The 21,730-nt window shown below is 35.3% G+C and overlaps 1 protein-coding gene across 1 annotated transcript in view; it reads left to right on the forward strand.

Annotated features, from left to right (window-relative positions):
• Positions 1-21,730, forward strand: part of TRPS1 (transcriptional repressor GATA binding 1) — a 108,781-nt gene that overhangs the window by 53,717 nt on the left and 33,334 nt on the right. Inside the window, exon 3 of the mRNA XM_036741952.1 lies at positions 10,016-10,941. Within this exon, the coding sequence (XP_036597847.1) occupies positions 10,016-10,941 (926 nt within the window). The remainder of the gene's footprint in view (positions 1-10,015; positions 10,942-21,730) is intronic.

Genomic DNA, 21,730 nt, shown 5'->3' on the forward strand with positions numbered 1-21,730 from the left:
AAATAACCAATTCTGTCATTTTCATATAATTGATTTATTGATTATGCTGACCCATCTTTTAAATATTCATTTAGCTATGTCTTTTTTTCTCACCTCAGATTAGAATATCAGTTCCTTGTGAATAGGGCTGATTTTATTCCATATACTTGTATCCCCATGCCTCCTACAGTTCTTGACACATATAGTTGCTTAGTAAATGTGTGTTGATTGACTTTCCTTATGTACTTTTAAGAGCTCCCTTCTTTTTAAAAAGAAGTCGTATTTGAACCATCACCCAACCAACCCTACTCAGATGTCTCCATGTCTTTTAAGCTGCTTCCTATAATAACATAGAAGTCTGCTCAGGGTGGTTTGTAAGTTAGTTCCCAGTTTCATGAGGAAGAACGGTTGCTTGTGATGGTGCAAATTTACTTCCGTTCAGTTTGACAATTATATTTATAGTATGTTGGTAGTGCAAGTTTTCAATCTTCCTTCAAAACAGTATCTGCCATTAAGTCTACATGAGAAAATTGGTAACCCTAACAAAACCCCAAGCCATCAAATGACCTTCTCTACACAGCCTAGAAATTCCAGTGTTACTTTTAAGATGCCTTGTCTTTTTGTTGTGTATCTGTTTGTATACTATAGAATTTATATAAACTAAGATTCACCACTGAGTGCGTAGTGAATAATTAACTGATAGGATTTCTTCTGGGAGAGCTAAGAGCTGTTAAATGGTAGTTATTTTAGCACATTGAGTAATCATTTTAGATTTTTCTGCAGTAAAATAACAGATTGAGGGAACAGGCAATGCAACATCATTACATAAAAATAAAGTACCTTTAGTACACAAAGCTGTTTTTAGGCAAATGCTGGGAAGAAAACCAAAGGCATCCCTATGAAGCCTAGATTTGGGGCTGTTTTTGTCCTGATTGGTAAGTTAATTTATATACAAATAAAATGTCACTTCAGATCACTACTGTCAGGATAAATTGATGCATTTCAGAGTTTTCCATGAGGCAATCTTGGAGGCTCCTTTTTGGATCTTGGCCTCTTTGCCCAGTGTCTAGTTGAGAACCTTTTTGGCTTAAATAATTTAGGGGGTGGAATTAAGTTTGGAAAATGCAAATGGAAAACTCAGATTGATTTGTTTGGAACAAAAATTGGCTTATAGATGATTTCCATAATTTTTCCTTGTTGAGAAAGGAATAAAAATGTCTTTGGGGAAATTAGTTGTAAATTCAATTTAATCAATCACCAGAGAGGTATAGTGGAAAAGTCACTTGACTTGCAGTTATAAGACCTGGGTTAGAGTCCCACCACAGTCTTCTAGTCTCTGATTATAAACAAGTCAACTAATGTCTCCAAATTTCATTTTCGTTATTGGTAAAATGAAATTGGCAATTATTATGCCAAGTGGAAAGGTGTATTTTAAATGTATTTAAACATGCTACATAAACATGGGAGCAGCTAGGTGCTGTAGTGGATGGAGTGTCATGCCTAGAGACAGGAAGAATCATCTTCTTAAGTTCAGATCTGGCCTAGCTGTGTGACCCTGGGCAAACCACTTAACCCCGTTTATGAAAAAGCAATGGCAAACCACTCCAGTATCTTTGGCAAAAAAAAACCCACCCAAAATGGGATTACAGAGAGTTGGACACAACTGAAAAATGATTGAATGACAACATATAAACATGATCTATTATAGCTTATAGAAATGATATTGATACTGATATTGACAATTAATCACCGGAACAATGTGCTGAACTTTAAAATGTTTCTTATTCTATTAAAATTGTTAGCCTATTAAGCTGAGCATTTTATAATTTAAATCTTTGATAGTTTGAGTTATTTATGAACTGTATAGAACTTTGAATAGTGGGGGGGAGCTCTAGCTTGAGGGTCAGAAAGACTTGGGTTTTAGCCTACCTTTAACATATTTAACGTAACACTGATTGTATGACTCTGGAAAAATCCCTTATGCTCTCTAAGACTATAAGTTGCAGAATAATCTCTACTTTGCGTTTGTAGAGAATGTTTCCTCCAAGGGAACTCCTTATGTTTTAAATTCACATGTCTGGACATATATACAGAATATATTTCTCCATACACTCCTGCCTACCTACCTACGTATATGCATATACACAGAGAGATAGAGACAGAGAGCAAGAAAGAAGAGGAGGGAGGAAGATATACACAGACAGATAGACAGACAGAGACAGACAGACAAAGGCAGAGTGACAGAGACAGAGAGATAGAGAGAAGAGGAGGGAAGGAGGGAATGAGAGAGAGAGAAAGAGAGACAGAGATAGAGAGAGGGACACAGAGAGGGAAAGAGAGAAAAAGAAAGATAGAGAGAGAGACAGACAGAGATAGAGAGAGAGAGAGAATTTTAATATAGATAGGCAGTATGTCTAAGAACCCACATTGCTAAATTTACAGAGATTTATTACCCCTATGATGATTCTCCAACTACTATGCATTTAAGACTTTTGTTGTTGTGGGTTGAAGAGAGAAATGGTTCTTGAATTGTGATTTTGGCAATGTATGAGCACTCCTGGTATAGAAGGTCCTAACAATGCAGATCAGCAGTTTATTGGTCATTTAGAGTTAGAGGTTCTTCCTGGCACAGAGGGATAAAGTCACTTGCTTAGGCTCACACAGTCAGTATTTTTCAGAGGCAGGACTTAAACCTAGGTTTTTGTGACTCCAAAGGCAACCAACAATTGCCCCACTGCCCCTCATTAAGACAAAGAGGAATTGTAATCATGTTGTTTTAAATTCCAGTTCTTTGAAGTGTGATTTTTAAAAACTATCTCATTCCTTTTAATATCCCATTCTTTTGATAAGCCATAGTGTTTATTCATTTTCTATATTTTATTTACCTCACAGTACGAAACAGATACATAAGTTTTATATTGTTTCAAGCATGTTCCCAATCTCTTTTATTCAGGATTTCATGTGCTAACCAAAGTTAGGTCTTTGAATTTGAGCAAAACATCCTGTAGGAAGTATTTTGATAATAGTTTGTTTTAACTTGCAATTTTGTCAGAGTAAAATAGTTAAGAACACTCTAGAAGGTGAATATGGCTATTATACATTTAATTGTAGCAAACCTCAAATTATGTTCCTTTGTAGGCAGTTGTCTTAAATCTTAACTTGTAAATTTGGGATGAAATGAGCTTAAAATGTGGAGAACGTGGCATGATGAAATCAAAGACTTGAGTAAAATGTGTTTGGGCTACAGTTGAAACTCTTTGAAATGGGATAGCTAAATAGTGTCTATTTTATCTTGGAGAGAGGCTTGGATTTATTCTAGTGTCCACATGACTACTAATGTGCTGTGTGCTCTGAAGCATATGTTAATAGAGGAGATCACTTTGGATTAATTTGATGTGAATTAATAAGACATTTATTTGATGGGAGTTGTTTGAAGGTGATGACACTTTCTATCTCAACAGGATTTAAGGTGTCCAAAAGTACCTTTAAAGATTGGTGGATGATCAATGCAAAGAGAATAAATTAGATGGAAATGAATAGCAAAAGAAGAGCTTTTGGCTTTTAGTAATGAAGTTTGAAGTATTTTCTAAGAGAAAGAAATTTAATGTTCAGCCATTGTATTGGAATTGAAAGAAAGAGAAAATATTTAAACATTTTCAGTAACTCTTTTGCTTGGGAATAGCATAAACAATCTGTTTCCTTGGATTTTATAGTTCACTTAAGCAATCTGATTTTGATCTGTATATATGGAATAGACAGGATTCAAGTGAGATTTTTCCCCTTAAGTCAATGAGCAGATACATATGTTTTTACAAAACTGTTTCTTGCATGTTGATCATATGGAAACTATCTAGATCTCTAGGACCAAGACTTGACCTGCTTTTTGTTCTGATATCACTTGTCCGATTACTGAAATTCTTTGTGGAGGATTTTTGATCAAAAGAAAGAGTTTCTTATTATTTTATTCTCAAAAGCTAACTGGAAATTATAATTCATGACCTACCTAGTACACATAGGGCATGACAAGTACTTTTGCGTAATGGTAAGGGACATCATTGGGAAGCTAAAGACCAATAGGACTTTGACCTCTGTGCTTGGACTTTTATAACAAACACCTTAAATTTAAATTATTTTAAAGAAAGATTCAAAAGTCACTTTTTTCATATTACAAAAGAACTGCTGCTTATAATAAAAATCACACTCTTAACAGGAAGGGATTGGGTCAAAATAACATTTTTTCTCTTCTAGTCTTTCACTCTGTGATTCTGGGAATATGATTGAGGGATTAGCAATATTTTTGTACTCATTCATGGCAATTATTGTGTTCATTGAAAAAAAATAGGACTTTGTATTCCACTGTATTTTTTTACTCTTCCCCACCCTGGCCATCTGCGCACACACACACACACACACACACACACACACACACACACACACTCTGATAACTTTTCAATTCCAAGAGGTAAAGGTAGGATCAGCTGATTTAATGGATATCACAGTTACCCAGGTTACCTTAAATGTTTAATACAATCTTATTTTTAAATATCACTGGTTGCTGATCTTTTCAAATAAAAAATGTAGTTAAGAAATTAGTAAATCAGAAACACAATCGTGGTCTTAGGATGTTGGAGATCATCTCTCAGCCAAACTGATTATTCTACATGTGAAGTTACTCTGATCCAGAGAAGTCACTAACTTGCCCAAGGTCGAACAATTAGTTAATGACAGAATGACCCATTTCTTAAACTCTTTTCATCACACTATACAGTCTTCTCGTTTTTGACTATTAAATGGACTCATTACCAAAAAAGGCCAAAAAACAAAACAAAACAAAACAAAAAAACACACTTCTTACATGTGCATTAACTTTCAGTAGGATGACACAGGATGGATATTATGATTATAGATTAGATGCAAATCTGGCCTCAGACACTTGACACACTTACTAGCTGTGTGACCTTGGGCAAGTCACTTAACCCCAACTGCCCTGCTTTCCCCCCTCCAAAAAAAAATTGATAATAGATTAGATGGGGACAAATGAACTCCAAATTCAGCACTCAAGATTTTTTTTAAAAAATAGTTTATGATTTCATCATGCAAATCCTATTGATTCATCACTTTTTACCATCTTTATTGAAATTCTTGCAATGGGTATTCATTCGCTCTTTTTGATAAACAACATGCCCCGTGAGCCTATTGCTAACTGGTTATTTGAATCAGTTTTTTGGACATGTCAGTTGACACCTGAAGCATACATGTACCTGCGTTACCATTGCTGGGTTGCAGTAGAAAAGTCGGTTCCACTATGCTGTGGAGACTCCAAAAAACAAAGAATCCAACCATTATTTAAGAAAGGAATCATTTCCATATTTTAATCAACTGAACCTGTGAGGTAGTCATTAAAGAACTGAATATTGAGGTTTAATATTTTCATTTCTATTCTATAAGTGAGTCAGTATTGCATTAACCTCAAAGCCACAAAGTCCTGAGTTCAGATCCTGACACACACACACAGGGGGGTTGAAAGGGGGTGGGGGAGAGAGAGAGAGAGAGAGAGAGAGAGAGAGAGAGAGAGAGAGAGAGAGAGGGACACAGAGAGAGAAAATGAGAGAGAGCAAGAGAGAGAGAGTGAGTATGGCTGTGGTCAAGTTGCTTTACTTCTCAATGTTCCAGGCAACTCCCTTAGAATATTAGCTGCTGAGAAAATGCCAACCTGCATTAATAGAAGGAGTTTCATCATCCAAGAGTTTTCTAGAAAAATAATTTTATTAGTCCAGTCCTTATTCCTTTCTCTAAACACCTGTCCCAAAGTACTCTGAGAGATCAGAAAAATAGTTACTGTACTCCCTGGACTTTTTCACATAATAAGTCTATCCCTTCTGATTCCCAGACCAAAAAAATATGAAAAGTAGGGCTTTAAACTGAAGTATCAATTTGGTAAGGAAATGTGGTTGATTAAGGTGTTGAAAGATGCAGTTCCACAGATGGAATATCTTACATATGAGTTAGTAAAGAGAATTAATTCATGCATAAAATAATGGCTAGATAAATACCTCTCCTTCCTTTTAGGACCCCCATTTTGCTATATTACATGTGTCAACATTAATGCAGTACATTTTATGGCACATTTGTATGTGACATTATTTTCTATAAGCAAAGGATTAGATGGACGTGGAAATGATCTCCTTTACCACACAGAGGTCAAGTGATCATAGAAAAAGTGAAACAGGACTGGTGATGACCAACTTTTAACTGCAAAGGCAACAAGTGAAATTATTCAGAGACCCTTCCTCTTTCCTCTGCCCTGCCTACACCTTATCAATTCATTCTCAGGTCCATTATCCAAAGCAGTTGCTTCAACTGGGCTTACTGAACTGGCATTTTGAACATTTGGAAATCTTTGTGACAGTTGAACAATGTCATATGGAGTAGCACTCCCACGCTTAAAACCTCCATTTTGCCAATGCTCGTAATTAAGGCTGATCGGTGGGATAATGATCCTTTTTTCACAGCTTGATATTTTACCTTCTGAAAAATGCCAAAGTGCATTCCTATTAATCATTAATTAAATCTTCTGTGCCCCCATGGTGTTGGTAAGGTAGGTATGTCATTATAGATGAGGGGTTTTAAAAAGCTAAGGTATTTTTCACTGATAGTCATGTCAACAGTACACTTGAGAACAGAAATTCTCATGTTACTAGTGCCCACTCTCAACAATTCGTTATATCATGCTCCATTCTGCGCTTGGCAAAAACTCAGGGGAGGGAGGGGACATTACTATACTCCTTCTCATGTTTCTGTAGAAGCAAATTCCTGCAGTTTCTCAAGCAGCCCATAGTGGGGGCATATTGATGTACACTAGGTGTGATATATTGATATAGAATCCTATGTATACATTATTTAGGAAGGAAATTTTTTTTTGCTTTGTTTTACAGATATACAGATCAGCTCTCAAAATGTCTTCTGTGTCTTCCGTGCATCTTCTAAGACAATTGCATTAGCCTCCTGCTAGTTGACTAATAGAATTAATAATTGTAAAAAGCACTCTAAAGCCACATGCCTTATGAAGTCAATGCTGGGTATGATTTTACAAGTATGTGATCCATTTTTTCAAGTGAAAATGTTAACTGAAAAAGTTCTTGGCACACAATAAAACATCATGCAATCTGTTATTTGTCTTACAGATAATAATTTGAGAGTGGCTATATTCTTACTGTATCTAACTTATGACTTGATAGCGGATGGTTTCCTCAATGTAGAAGTACTGCAAATGTGCTTTTATTTATATAATATGTCTTTTTGAAAAATGAGAGCGATTGAATTCCAGTAATGTACACATACATACATATACACAATATTATTTCTAAGGATCCTTTAGAGTAGCAATCAACTACACAGACCACAGAATGAAGAAGGGTGAAAAAAGCCAAAAGTGGAAACAAAAGGAAAGGAAAAGGAAATCATAATAAACTTTGAAATTATTATTTAGCGCGTCATTCCTCTCCCCCAACCAAGAGTGACACATTCTTGTTATGTTAGGTGCTCTATTCAGCATAAATACCTAGTAACTCCTTTGTACTCCTAAAATCTATGCTTCAGTAAGGCGAAGTCCTGTATATTGGAAAGATAATTTTTATATTACTATTTCATCAAGTACTGAAGATATTAGATGATTCTTAAATGAACTCTGATCCAAAACAGAAAAGATTTTTTTTTATATTTAGTCAAAATATTTATGTTAATTTCAGTGTTAGTGTGTCTTAGGATAGCACTTGATCTTAGCACCTTGTTACTTCTAGTTTTACCTTTGACGCACACTCCAGAGTTATGGTTGTTTGGCCTTAAGCCTTGAGCTTCTTGAGGGCTGGGACTCTTTAGTTTTCTATTTGCATTCCTGGCACTTAGCACAGTACTTTGTGCATTGTAAGTGCTTAATAAATGCACTTTCATCCATTCATTGCTCTGTCGTTCCTGAATATAGAATGGAAAAATAACCATTAATTATTAAATTGGGTCATTTATTTAGGGAATAAAAACTAACTAAATGATGATTTTAATGAATACAAGTACTATTGTTCTTTTTAAAGTCCCTCTTTTCTACTGTTTTGCTAGCCTGAAATTCCTTTTTTGTGTGTGTGCTGGTGTTGGGATTTTGATTAAGTTGATGTAAAAGGAAAATATACCATGGTATGGGCTATTGATATTTGGCCAAGAGAAATATAGCGCTTGAGAGTCCTCAAAGCCATCCTTTAAGATGTTAAATTATGTGTAAAGTGAATTAACATTTTTCTGAGAAAACATAGTGACAAATATCAACCAAGCAACATCATAGATGGAAAAAATTCCGAATTCAGTACTCACTCTGGGGAGGAAAACATTGTACGAAGAACTTTAACACAGTATAAATTTGATGAATGAACATTTTTTGGTGTTTTGTGTCTAAATGAGAAGAACCCTTTGACAAGCAAAAAAAATCAATAAAAATTTACTGAACCATTAGTATAGTTTGTCAGTTTGTGGCTAGTTAACTTAGCTGGTTAGAGCTTGGTCTTTCATATAGATCAATTAATTGTGCCCTGCTCCCTGGCTACAAACTTCATCCTAATGCTAGCCAGTGCTGTTCCGTGCTTTTTGTAACTTAGAGGTTCAAATGAGAAAATGTGGTTGTATCAACAATCTTTTACTATTAATGGAGGGGAAATAAGTCTTTAAAAGGCATATAACTAATGGTTGGTAATTAGGTCCATCAGTGTTTTTGTAAAAATTGATCATACAATTTGGGGATGATTATATAAATAAAATACCTCATTTTCCAAAAATCTTAATTCTAGGAGGTTTTCAGTGGTAAGCTTTAAAATGTGATTCAAATAACAAAAAAATAGATTTCATTAGTATTTCAGGACTATTATTTTATGTTAAGCGAAGTACATCAGTCTTATGGAAATCTATTTATTAGTAGTTGTTAGAGCTTTTTAAGGACAGCTTCTGTGATTTCATAGCTCTAAGGAACTTCTTGTAAGGGAAGTCTTTCTACCAATGTATAAACTGCACCTACTCTTCAATGTATAGTCACAGAGACTTACTAGGGGACTTAGAATTTCAATAACTTATCCAGGGTCACACCTCTTACATTATACCTTAGATAGAAGTACTGCCAGATGAAAAGACATGGTTGAGTAAGTGTGTAGATCATTGTAGCTGTCATATAGTATAGGTTTGGAAGGTCATCCTACATACACACACACACACACACACACACGTATGTATATGTATATATATATATATATATATATATATGTATATGTATACACATATATATGTATATGTACATATACATATATATATTAGCCTGTTTGAGCTAAATTAAGTTTTCTACAGAATTAGTTAAGAGAACATATAGTTCCACAGCCCTAGGCAGGTATTATGCTGAATAGAATTTTAGTAAAAGAAAACCCATTACTTGTAACCTCATTTCCTTTAGCCTTTTGATGAAATCTAACGTATTACTACTAAAACAAAACTGTCAAGTAGGGAGGAAGGTGAATCTTATGTCATCATCACAATTCTTTTGAAGCCAGTTAGGTAGCCCACACCTTGATATCTATTTTCTTGATAATGTACTCTTCCTGTCTGCTTGGCTACAGAACTATTTCTTTTGAAATCACATTTATATTCTAGTTGTAAAATTTAATAATGTTAGGCTTTAAGAAATGTTATTAGCACATTAAAATATCATTGAAGGAAATAACTTGGCTAAAAATAATTTGCAAGAGACAATCTTTAACTGGCCATACTCACCAAGACATTTTGAAATGACCACTCTTTGTGATAGAGATATTGATGAATACTATTTGCTTATTTCAAGCCTATTTTTATAGCTTTTGAAAACATTTTTTCCTAGACTGAAATATGATGTTTAGTATTCCTGATGCAATGCATGCTATTGACTAGGATAAGTAAAGTATTAAATAACCAATCAAATAATGGGTGACTTTCAAACAATCTCTTATGTGATTTTTACCTTATATATTTGCAGATATGGTCCGGAAAAAGAACCCCCCTCTGAGAAACATTGCTAGTGAAGGCGAGGCACAGACCCTCGAACCTATAGGTACAGAGAGCAAGGTATCTGGAAGGAATAAAGACTTTTCTGCAGATCAGATGCCAGAAAATACTGACCAGAGTGACAGTGCAGAAGTGAACAACAAGGAGGGTCATTGCCTGCATGTCCAAGATTCATCTTCCAGCATTAAGAAGGACTTAAAAAGTTCGGTCCTGAATGAGAAGGCTGGCTTCAATTATGAAAGCCACAGTAAGGGAGGAAACATTTCTTCCTTCCCTCATGATGAGGTGACAGACAGAAATATGTTGGCTTTCTCATCTCCAGCTGCTGGAGGAGTCTGTGAGCCCTTCAAGTCTCCTCTAAGATCAGATACAGATGACACCCAAGATATAGCCTGCACCCCATCAGGGGACCCACTGGAGACAAATGAAGAACAAAAGATGTCACCCAAGGCTACAGAGGAGACAGGGCAAGTGCAGAGTGGTCAGACTGATTGTCCAGGCTCCAGCCCAACTTCAGCGGCCTCAAAAAACCCACAAGTGCCTTCAGATGGGGGTGTAAGACTCAAATCCAAAACTGACTTACTGGTCAATGATAATTCAGATACGGCACCTCTGTCTCCAGAGCTTCAGGACTTCAAATGCAACATCTGTGGATATGGCTATTACGGCAATGATCCCACAGATCTGATTAAGCACTTCCGCAAGTATCACCTTGGATTGCACAACCGCACCAGGCAAGATGCTGAGCTTGACACCAAAATCTTGGCCCTTCACAACATGGTGCAGTTCAGTCACTCCAAAGACTTCCAGAAAGTCAACCGCACTGTGCTTTCCGGTGTGCTCCAGGACATCAATTCCTCCAGGCCTCTTTTACTAAACGGGACCTACGATGTACAGGTTTGTCCTTTTTGCTAATTCCATAAGAAACAAAGCCATAATGGAAGGTGCATCCCTTCTACAAGCCCACGCTTTAAAAAAGCCCCAAAGCTAGTAGTTAAAAATGATGTCAGGCAGCCTGTAAAAAGCTGGAAAGAAGCACTCCTGATCTTTTTTAGTTCAAATGTTTGCTCAGGGTTAGTATTTGCCTCTCATCCTGAGAACTAGTTCCAAACTTTCTCTCTTCCATTATGTTAGGATAAAGCCTTCCACAGAATTAACCAAGCTTCATATTTTTGGCTTTATATCAGAGTAATGTGATATTTACATAGGCTTCCAAAAATGTAACTAATCTTTCTAGGGCTGTGTGATCATAATTCATGCCTTGTTATAGATTATTAGTCTTTAGCTGTGGGCTTTACGTCAGTGGGGTTCTTGCTTGTGTCCTGAATTTGGATTTGACTCTATTATCCAGGCTACTACTGATAGTGACTTTGGGTCACATTAAAAGATTCAGAAATAAACTTCAGAAAAGTTTTTTTTTATAATAGTCTGGAAATTATGCTCTATGGGTTTTTTTAAATAAAGCTTATGTTGTAAGGAATTGATATTTGATGTAAATATGGTTATTTGAAAGAATACCAGATTGAGGGCTCAGTATCTGCAATGACCTGGTACAGTTACTTCACTTTTATACATCTCAGTTTCCTCATCAGCACATTGAGGGGGCTGGTCTAAAGGATCTCTAAGTCCGTCTATATGGTGTTAAGTCTTACAAATCTAAGATTGAAATGCCCTAATTTTATGGCAATGACTTAATTTCCATATACCAGAGGTAAATAATGAATTATAAAACTAATATTCAATTTAGCAGTATTCATCCACCATTTTATATTGATACCAAATACTTTACTATAAGTATGATACCTTTTTTATTAGCAATTATGTATTTAGATTATGGTATAGTTGAAATGAACAAGCATGGGAATAAAACAACAATAATATCTAGAATTTATAAATATTATCTCACTGGATCCACCTAAAAACCCAGGGCGGTGGGTGTTGTCCTTACACCTATTTTACAGATGGGGAGACAGAGGCGTAGAGATTAAGTAACTTGAACATGATCATATAGCTTTAAAAGTCTGAGGCAAGGTTTAAACTCAGGTCTTCCTGACTTCAGCATACTCTTATCCACCATACCACCTAGCTGATTTTTTTCACCATCTGTAGAAGAATAACAAAAAAAGTTCAGTCATCTCAAAGAACTAATTATCTGTTGTTGTTGTTATTTTTAGCATAGTAGATACCTTAATCAGTTTTACAAAACTAATTAGAATGCAAATTAGTTTCTCTTGTCATTTTTGTAATTTTATTTTTGTGCCATGTGATCAGGGATATTTTAAAATTTTTCATGGTTTGATATTACTTCTCTTTGGGAATAATTAGGAAAAATTTCAAATTGAATGAACTTCTCTAGGCTTCCTTCCCTCTCTGTTCACTTTAGAAGAGCAGTCATTTGGATAAGCTGACAACAAAGGTCACATATGAAGTAAGTTAAAATGTCAGCTCAATTGCTGGAGCATGTTCGCCATGGTCTTTTACATTGACCTGGTACCAATTAATAAAGAGAACTCAAAGCAATATTAAAAATAGCAGGTCCTTAATGCATCTTATCATGCTTGCAGGAAATATCAGCAAAGAAATCTAAGAATCTTTTAAGATATTAGAATGTCAGTCTTATTATTTAAAGAATACAGAACCTAAAGAAAAAAAATAGCTTCGGCTTTGTGAATCCCTCTAACTTTTTCTTGCATTATGAATTCTTCCAAACAGAATTACTTCTGTGGAGCAGCAAATTAAGCCATCTTAGGCATTATGCATAAAATCTCTGGGCTTTGAACTGCTGTCTTTTTAAAGATCAATTCACTGTCTTATGTCAGATGCACTCTTCTGTCAGGCTGTAATCGGAAAGCAAATACGTGATTTAGATAAAAGGGTTAGGAGTGAATCATGTCAGAATGTGAAATGATGTTTTATAATTAGGAAGTAATATGATGTTAATACCTGGATTTCCTGCTAGAGTTTCAGTTCACTTACTCTGGGGACAATGTCTGAGAGAAACTGATCTCTGCTGTCAAGAAGGCTCTAAAACTAAGATTGCTGAGGCCTCTCCTTGCAGGAATTCAGATTTTTAAACACACTTCCATTTCCCCCAAACAGCTATTTTGTTAGGTCTTTGGTTATTTATAGTAAAGTTTATGTTTGGTTAGAATGAGCTGGACACTTTTCCTAGGCAGTGATTTTAGAAATAAAACAGATGTGCAAGCTATCTCAGTTTGAACTAATAGAACGAGAAATAAAACAGCTGATCCTAGACTATACTGTCTCTACTAAAGCCTGACAGCACATACTGCAATGAAGACAAAAAGTGGTAGGAAGCAGCCTGGAGATAATCTTGTTAAGATAAGTCTTTTCTCAAGAAAAAGAGTATTTCCAAAAATAGGACCTATGCAATATAGGTGATTGTTTTAAAGAAACAATTGGGTTTGGAAACTTAATTTTTCAAATGCTAATTTCCTCCAGTTAAGAAGAGAAAGTTAAATGTATTTGTGCCGAATACTATACTCAAACCTCCTTACATCTCTTCCAGATGTTGCTACAAAAAAGACTTTAGAAGACAAGTGACTGATTAATATTTTTATGCTTCAAATAAATACCAATCAATTTTTCTATAGTCCTAAATAGAATACAGGGAAATCACAAATACTCTTTGACACCGAAATGTAAATATATTGCTAAAATGCCATTTAAAGGGAGCTTTTCTCGCCAGGCACATAAACTCCTGGAAAACTGGCTACAATGTTAGAGTTAAACACTTCCAATGTCACTTAGCCAGAAATCTGTGATGTCTTTGAGTTATTCATGTGCACACACACAAAAAAGTTCATGAATTACAGTAATGCATTTAATCATTTTCTTTTTAGATCAAAATGAATCAAAATAATAGACTAATAAAATAGGGAATTTGTTAATCCTATTGCACTTAAGCTGCCGTTATTTGTTTGTTTGTTTGTTTAAGATAGCAAAACTACTGGTGGTTTATGACAGATTTATGATCATTTAAGCAGGGGAAAAATGAATAGCAGCCAGAGGGAGGTGATTTAAACTGCTCTGTGGTTTTGACCCCTATTATGTTTAGACAAGGACAGTTTAAAGAAATTTGCACTGGCTGTTAAAGAGTATTAATTCTTACACATTGTTTATTCAGAATGAGGAAGTATAATTGAAATAAAGAAATATTTGAAATGGGTTTGGCATCTGAGAATACAACTACCAAAAGTCCATTTTCTGAAATGTCTTTTGTAGCTAGATGGTGTAGTGTTTAGATGAAGTCTTAAGTTCCAATCCTTCCTCAAATGTTTTTGAGTTGTGCCACCCTGGGCAAGTCACTTAACCTTACTCAGCCTGTACCTATACCTATACCACAGGGTTGTTGTGAGGGTCAAAAGTGTAAAGCACTTTTCAAACCCTAAAGTGCCATATAAATATCAGCGGTGTGGAGGATAATGCAAATCCTGACACACCTGACTAGGCACTATGCCTTTTTTATGTTAACTGTATTTTTTAAATGATTTCATTGATACGCGCGCGCGCGCGCACACACACATATACACACACGTCTATATACATGTATTTGTGTATACACAGATAATATATATGCATACATATATGAACACAGATTAATAATACACATATGTATATGTATTACATGTAGGAGTCAGGAACAAGCACACACACACAGAGACACACACACTTGTGTGTATGATGCCAAATAATAAGGCTGCTTTGTACGTGGTAGGTAGGGGATTGATAGGATATAGCTTGCCAGCCTTAAGACATATATAAAACCAGAATATCCCCTTTTCTACTTTTGGTGAATTTCATAAACTCATAAGATTCCCACATACCTGGACATAGCACATCAGGATGAATCGAAAGATTTGCCCTAGACCTTTTTACCTTTCTTTAAGAAATCAAGAGAGAGATTATGGTTGTTTCAGAATTCATTAGCTTTAATGACATCTCAGTATCCTAATATTTAGAATTATTTTGACTTCTACTCATACTCATTAGAAATATTCACCCAATCATGAACTTCAACAATATAGATAAATCAAGTATTTGTTAAATATTTTCACCAGACACCTGGCTGGTTGTATGAATAACAAGAATGGTAGTCTTTACTTTCAAGGAGCCCACTCAACTGGATACTGGAGTAGTTTGTCATTTCCTTCTCCATCTCATTTAACAGATGAGGAAACTGAGGCAAGCAGAGTTAAGTGACTTATCCAGGATCATACAGCTAGTAAGTGTCTGAGGCCAGATTTGAACCCAGGAAGATGAGTGTTCCTGACTGAAGTCCTGGTGCTCTATCCACTTAGCCACCTAGGCTCTCATTGATTGGCTAACAATGGCCCAGAGTGAATATAAATAACAGTTGTTTCTGTTTGGCTAGAAACTCTGTGGGTCTTCCTCTCCCATTATTTTTGGACTAGGTAAAAGAAGCTATTTTTTGCCTCATTTCTTATCCAGCCATAATCACTGAATGGGCATTGCCTCAGTCAAACTGATACCTGGGAAAGACTTTACCTTAAAAAGAGCAAGGCTTCCCACTGCACCAGGGCCATCTCCAGTCATCCTGATCTATATCTTTCCACTGGACCCAGATGGCTCCAAAGGAGAAAATGAGGCTGATGACTTCGCACAGCCCTCCTTCACTTAAGTCCAGTTCACTTGAAGTCATAATGCCGTGGTCCTCATTGAGAATGAAGGACAAACACCAACACCAACAACTCTACTGGAGGAGACACATTTATGGGAGCTGAAAAAACAGATAAAGTTCTTAAGGAGTGAAGATGGCCCAGAGATCTGATCCCAGGCGAGATAAGGCAAAATGTCACTCTTCAGAGCTCAGGTTCCATACCAAGAAAGTAATACAATTAGTCAATAATTAGACCTTTATATGAGCTAAACTAAGTTCTCTTCAGTATTTGAGGTTCACTAGAAATAATAGCAAGAGATTTCTTCAAAAAGTTATTACTGCTCCATCATTTTTGGGCAGGTTTATTGGGCATATTTTTGAACACATAGCTAAATGAAAGCACCTATTACTAAATGAGGACTTTACTTTCTCATTAGGACTTTATGTGCTGTGTGTTGGGATTGTTTGCATCATTTTTATGGAGGGACTCTTGGTCTTAAGATCAGGTTATAAAACAAGGAATCCTGTCAAGTTCTTCTTCCCACGGGAAAGTAGTTTAGACCTTTAAGTGTTTATAAATTCTGATGCATTTGTGTGGTGTAGATGTTGCCTTTTCTTATTAGAAAACTTTCTGAATCCTGAAACTTTCCATATTCTGAAGGAGGCAGGTTCTACTCAATCTATTAACTTCATTTTGACCTTTAATGACATGCTAATGCTAGGAGAATAGTCTTTCAATTTGCTTATCAGTGGCAGACCTTTATATGACCCTGAACACTGAGCTCTCCTTTCCTATTGTGTAAATACTATTTTCTAAGCAGGAAGAAAAGATTTTAGAGACAGGAAATTTTATATTTGGATTCAAAAGAATGTGGAGACAAATTTCCAATAGATTTAGCAGTATTAGCTTATTCGGCCCTTAATGGACACATTTCCTTGTAGAGAAAGATAATTTGGAAAGTAAAATCTTACAGCTCCCTATCTTTTAGTGTAGCCTCATCAATTATATTTAAATTTTATTTTTTCAAAAAATGATTTCTTTTTAACATTGTACATTTCTTTAATATAGAATTAGGAAATATTATATTTTAGTAATTCCTTATCCATTGTCCATTTCAATATTATACTTTAGAGAAAATGATGAACTGGATTTGAATAGGTTTTGACCATCCGTACAATGCAACATATTTGGTGCATAGGTCAATACTTATTTCAAAGACTGTGATATTTGTTTTCAACACCACCACCATCACCCCCTAATCATAACCAATTGCTTGGGGGAGGATGAGAGAGGTGATATAAAAATTTAAATAAGATAGTCCCTTCCCCTACAGAGGTTCCACTCTAGGAGAACAAGAGATAAAGTACACAAATTAAAATATGATTTAATTTACAAATTAAAATATGAACACAAAATGAATGAAAAGTATGCTACTTGTCAAGTTGGTTTGATATATGTAGACAGCTAAACCACCAAATTAAGTTCATTTTTTCTTTTGCCTATTATCTAGGTTGGTCATTATTACTGGTTAAATTAGCTCAGTGGTACCTAAATTAATGTCCACTTTTTGTGCTGTGCTTTATAGTCCTATAAAGGTCATATTTAAATTCATGTACTTTAGTATATTAAAGATAAAAGCCTAACAAGTGAGTGCGAACACCAACTTGAAAACAAATAATGACTCAAACGCTTAGGACTTAAAAAAATCATTGGGAACACATGTGTCTGGTTATAAATTTATCATTCTTCCAACTTGTAGCAAATCCTTTTTTAAAAATTTGATAATACCTCCATAATTGATTATTCACTTGCTTATTGACCACATCTGGTGTGCTCATTTGACTTTGCAAGTGCCGGGATCAGAGGAGGGATAACTAGAACATTGGATAGCAGAGTAAGGATCCAAAAAGATTTTAATATATTAAAATGATGGACTAAATCTAGTATGATGAAATTTAATAGACATAAGTTAAAAGCCCTTATGCTTGGGTTAAAAAAAATCAATTATATAAGTTACCAGATCAAGGAGGAATGGCTAGACAACAGATTGTTTGAAAATACTCTGGGGATTTTAGTGAATTGCAATCTCAACATGAATCAATAGTGTGATATAACAGCCACAACTACAATAAGGTGGGGGGTGGTGGCAGACCATTAAGGGCTTTGAATGTCAAACAGGATTTTATATTTGGTCCTGGAGATAACAGGGAACCACTGAAGTTTACTCAGTAGTGGAATGACATGGGCAAACTTGGACTCAAAGGAGACAGCTTTGACAGTTGAGTAGAGAGAGGATAGACTGGGATGGGAGAGATATCAGGCAGAAAGAGCAATCAGCAGGCTATTGCAATGTTACCATGAACCAGGGTAGTGTCAGTGTTCTCAGAAGAGAGAAAGGAACCAAATATAAAGGAATGATAATAGCAGGATAATGACTTTTCCCAAGACCATTTCTGTTAGAACTACATTGAAGAAGATGGGCAGAATGAAATAGCACCATATACATACATACAAACATGTATGCATACATGCATACACACACCCATATATTCTTATATATGGGTGTGTGTATATACATGCACATACATATACATATATCTAGATAGATAGATAGATATATCGTGAGTTTAGTATAGACCTACAAATTAAGACATTTCTATAGTAAGATGGATAAACAAACACATACGCAGAGCAAAATGGATATTTTTTCAGTCTTATAGGATTACAGAACTAGGCTAGAGCTAGACAGGACTTCTCGCTAGATCTAGTTTCTACTTCTAGTTTTATTTTGGATTGTCTGCAGTTGCCTCCCCCCTATCTTTACCTCTGTACATTGTAGATAATTAAGAGTTGACCATTCTTGTTCTTGTTTTTGTCCTCTCTCTCCCTCTTCTTTTTTCTCTTCCATCTACATTTCTTTTTCTGTCTTCCTCCTTTTCTTCCTCCTCCTCCTATTGTTTTTCCTTCTCCTTGTCCTCCTCCTCCTTGTGGTACAGTGTTCTTGTACATATATGCTTATAGAGGCAGAGGGACTCAGTGCTTTTAGTCTATACAGGTATTTTTATACTCACAAACTAATGATATTCAGACATCAGTAGAGGAGGTATAATAAGCCAGCAGATGGAGGGGACAACATTGAGAAACTAAATCAAGATTTGATGCACACTTTTAATTTAATTCAAGAAACATCTATTAAGTTCTTATTATGTGCTAGGGATCAAGACAGAGTGGCATGGTGGGTGGGGTGCTGGACTAGGAGTTAGGAAAGCATGAGCTCACATCATCCCTCAGACATTGATACTAAATGTGTGACCATAAGCAAGTCACTTCATCTTTCTGAGTCTTGGTTTCTTCAAATATGAAATGGAGATAGTAAGATATCTGTAGTAACAGTATCACAGGATTGCCATAAGAGTCAAGTGAGACAGTGTGTTTCAAATGTTAAAGCACCATATAAATGTCAGTTATCCTAACCACTGGACTGAATTTAATTTTCCCAGGTCTAGTGATGTCTTATTTTTTTTTCTTTCATCATATTCAGTATTATGTCAGGATGCCTTGTTAGATGGACTGTTATGCTAAGTGAACTCTGAAAGACAAGTGGAATTTTGCTGATAGTAATTTTGTTCTCCCATTACTGATATTTATGTTTACTACTAATTTTGTTGTCCTTAGGAATGGGCTTGTTTTCTTTCTCCCTTTGCCAGGATCTAGGGATTCACATTCAGATGCAATAAGCAAGGAATATTATTAAAATTAATGAATACTTCATCTGTGTCTCAGATTTAATTCATATCCCACTAATTGGGGACAAGTTTCAAGAATTTGTGATTTAATAAATTGTACAATATTTTTCCTATTCATTTAGTTACCAGTCACATCATGACTTGATTATGTTGGTTTAACTGTGCAGATTAAAGGATGAGGAGCTGTGCCTTTTTCCCATTTGAGTTTTTATACCTATGTAATTAGTTTTATCCACTGCCAATTAACAAGTATGAATGGGTGTGTCGATAGGAAAAACAAAATCAGAAAGTCTTTGGATTGCTTATTTTGAGCGTACTACAGACTCCCAACTACACTTGGACTTGCCCAGCTTTGTTAGTTCCTGGTGGTGATGAAAATATAAGGTACAGTGAGGCATTTGTGAATTCTGGAATAGCCTGTTTAGTAGTAAAAAACATAATTTAGTAAGCTATAGTCCAAACGTGGTATTTATATTCAACACAAGTATCCAGCACCATAAAAAAGGACATTTTTCTCCACCTGCCTGCTGTGGGGAAGTACAGTTGGGAAACATAATATATGGATGTTAAAATTTTTGACTCTATTTAAATAATATTCTCTGATAGATCATTAATGCCCAGTGATTAGACTTTGAATTTTTGTCTTATAATTATTTCTAGAATATACAATCTGCCCTAATATGAAGGAGGACTGCCATGAATAATCCACAAGTAATTTATATTTTACTTTGGAAGGACACACACACACACACACACACACACATACACACACACACACACACACACACGTATGTGTGTATTTCTGAGTATTCTCGTAGCTGTTTTATCTTCACAATTGTGATTTGGTTAGATATGTCTTAAAATTTTCATTCCTTAAGCACACACAGCATCTCACCATTGGAGAAAGTGGATTGGGACCATAATGAGAGGCAAGACTGGTTTGGGATTAAAAAATTAGCACAGCTAATCCAAGAAGTGCTTTATCCACATACACTTACTCAGGAGTTGCTTGAGCTTTTTTTTTTCTTTTTCTAGAGTTCCCTGTTGCCTCCGTTCTTACAAACTTCAATACTTTATTTTGTTTCAAAATCTACAGCCTCCCTTGCTGAGCAATTTATTAACTACAAAGATAGTTTGTTGTCATTTCAAAGTATTCATTCCATGTCCTCAAAACATATTAGATATATTAGAGTATTATATATATTCTCTACATTCTAGATTATTATTTGAAATGGTTTACTATGTCAGGCTAATTTCCTTATTCAGAAGGTTAATAATATTTTCTACAGTACTTTTGTATTGGTAAAAAATTACTGCGATTCCTTACACAATACTATAAATTTAGCAGGCTGTGCCAATTTCTCCAAGATATATTTTTGAAGACAGAAAAGCCTTAAAATAAGATGGGTGGGTTTTTAAATCAATGTTCAAACTCCAAAATTTCCATCCATTGACTAAGAGTCTTCTTAAATTGGTCCCTTATAATCTTCTCCACTGCAATCAGTCATAGTTCTTGAGGACACACCACATCTGAAGAAAAGATTGTAAATCAGTGTTTTCAGTTCAAACAACTTCTTTCGTTATGGTTGGGGATAAGTACTGTGTGTTACAGTGTCATTTTCAGTGGTCTGTGTTTTTTTTAAATCTTTTCCCTTTGAAGTGTTTTATATATTAGTCTTATAATACTGATTACTGTTTCACATTAATGCCAACTGTGTTGATTAAGAGAAAAAATACTAAGAATAAAAGGCTAAAGACATTTAAGAGGAACAAAAAAATCCCTCATTTTGAGCCCTCTTTAATGAGACATACAGCAAAAAGATGCATATAAATTCTTCTTTAAACAAAGGCCATAAACATGGTACATAAAATGAAAAGCTTTTTAAACTAGGATAAAAATAGAAAATGAAATTCTGACCTTTATTTAAAAAAACAGTTCTGCATTATCATAGTTTTCAGAAAGTGAAAAAATTCAGCATAATAGCAATTTGAAGTCTGTAGTGGTTCTTTTCATCCTGTAATAGGTGTGCAACTTAAGACTTTGATGGATTGTGATCTTATTGATATGCTCCCATCCGCAGCAGATACAACTCATCATCTCTTTTCATCCTCTGCAATGTTTTTCCATGACTTCCCACATATCTTCCATAAGGGATACACCCAGTGAGCCATGAGCTTTCTGTTGAATTTCTTGATATTGCCTTGGGGTGACTATAGATCTTAATTCTTCAGAGATTGTACTATTTAATGATTCCCCACCATCTAGGATTTCTGGAAGAATATGATTAATTTAAAGAT

This window comes from Trichosurus vulpecula, chromosome 1 (genome assembly GCF_011100635.1).
Source record: "Trichosurus vulpecula isolate mTriVul1 chromosome 1, mTriVul1.pri, whole genome shotgun sequence".
Classification (NCBI taxonomy): domain Eukaryota; kingdom Metazoa; phylum Chordata; class Mammalia; order Diprotodontia; family Phalangeridae; genus Trichosurus; species Trichosurus vulpecula.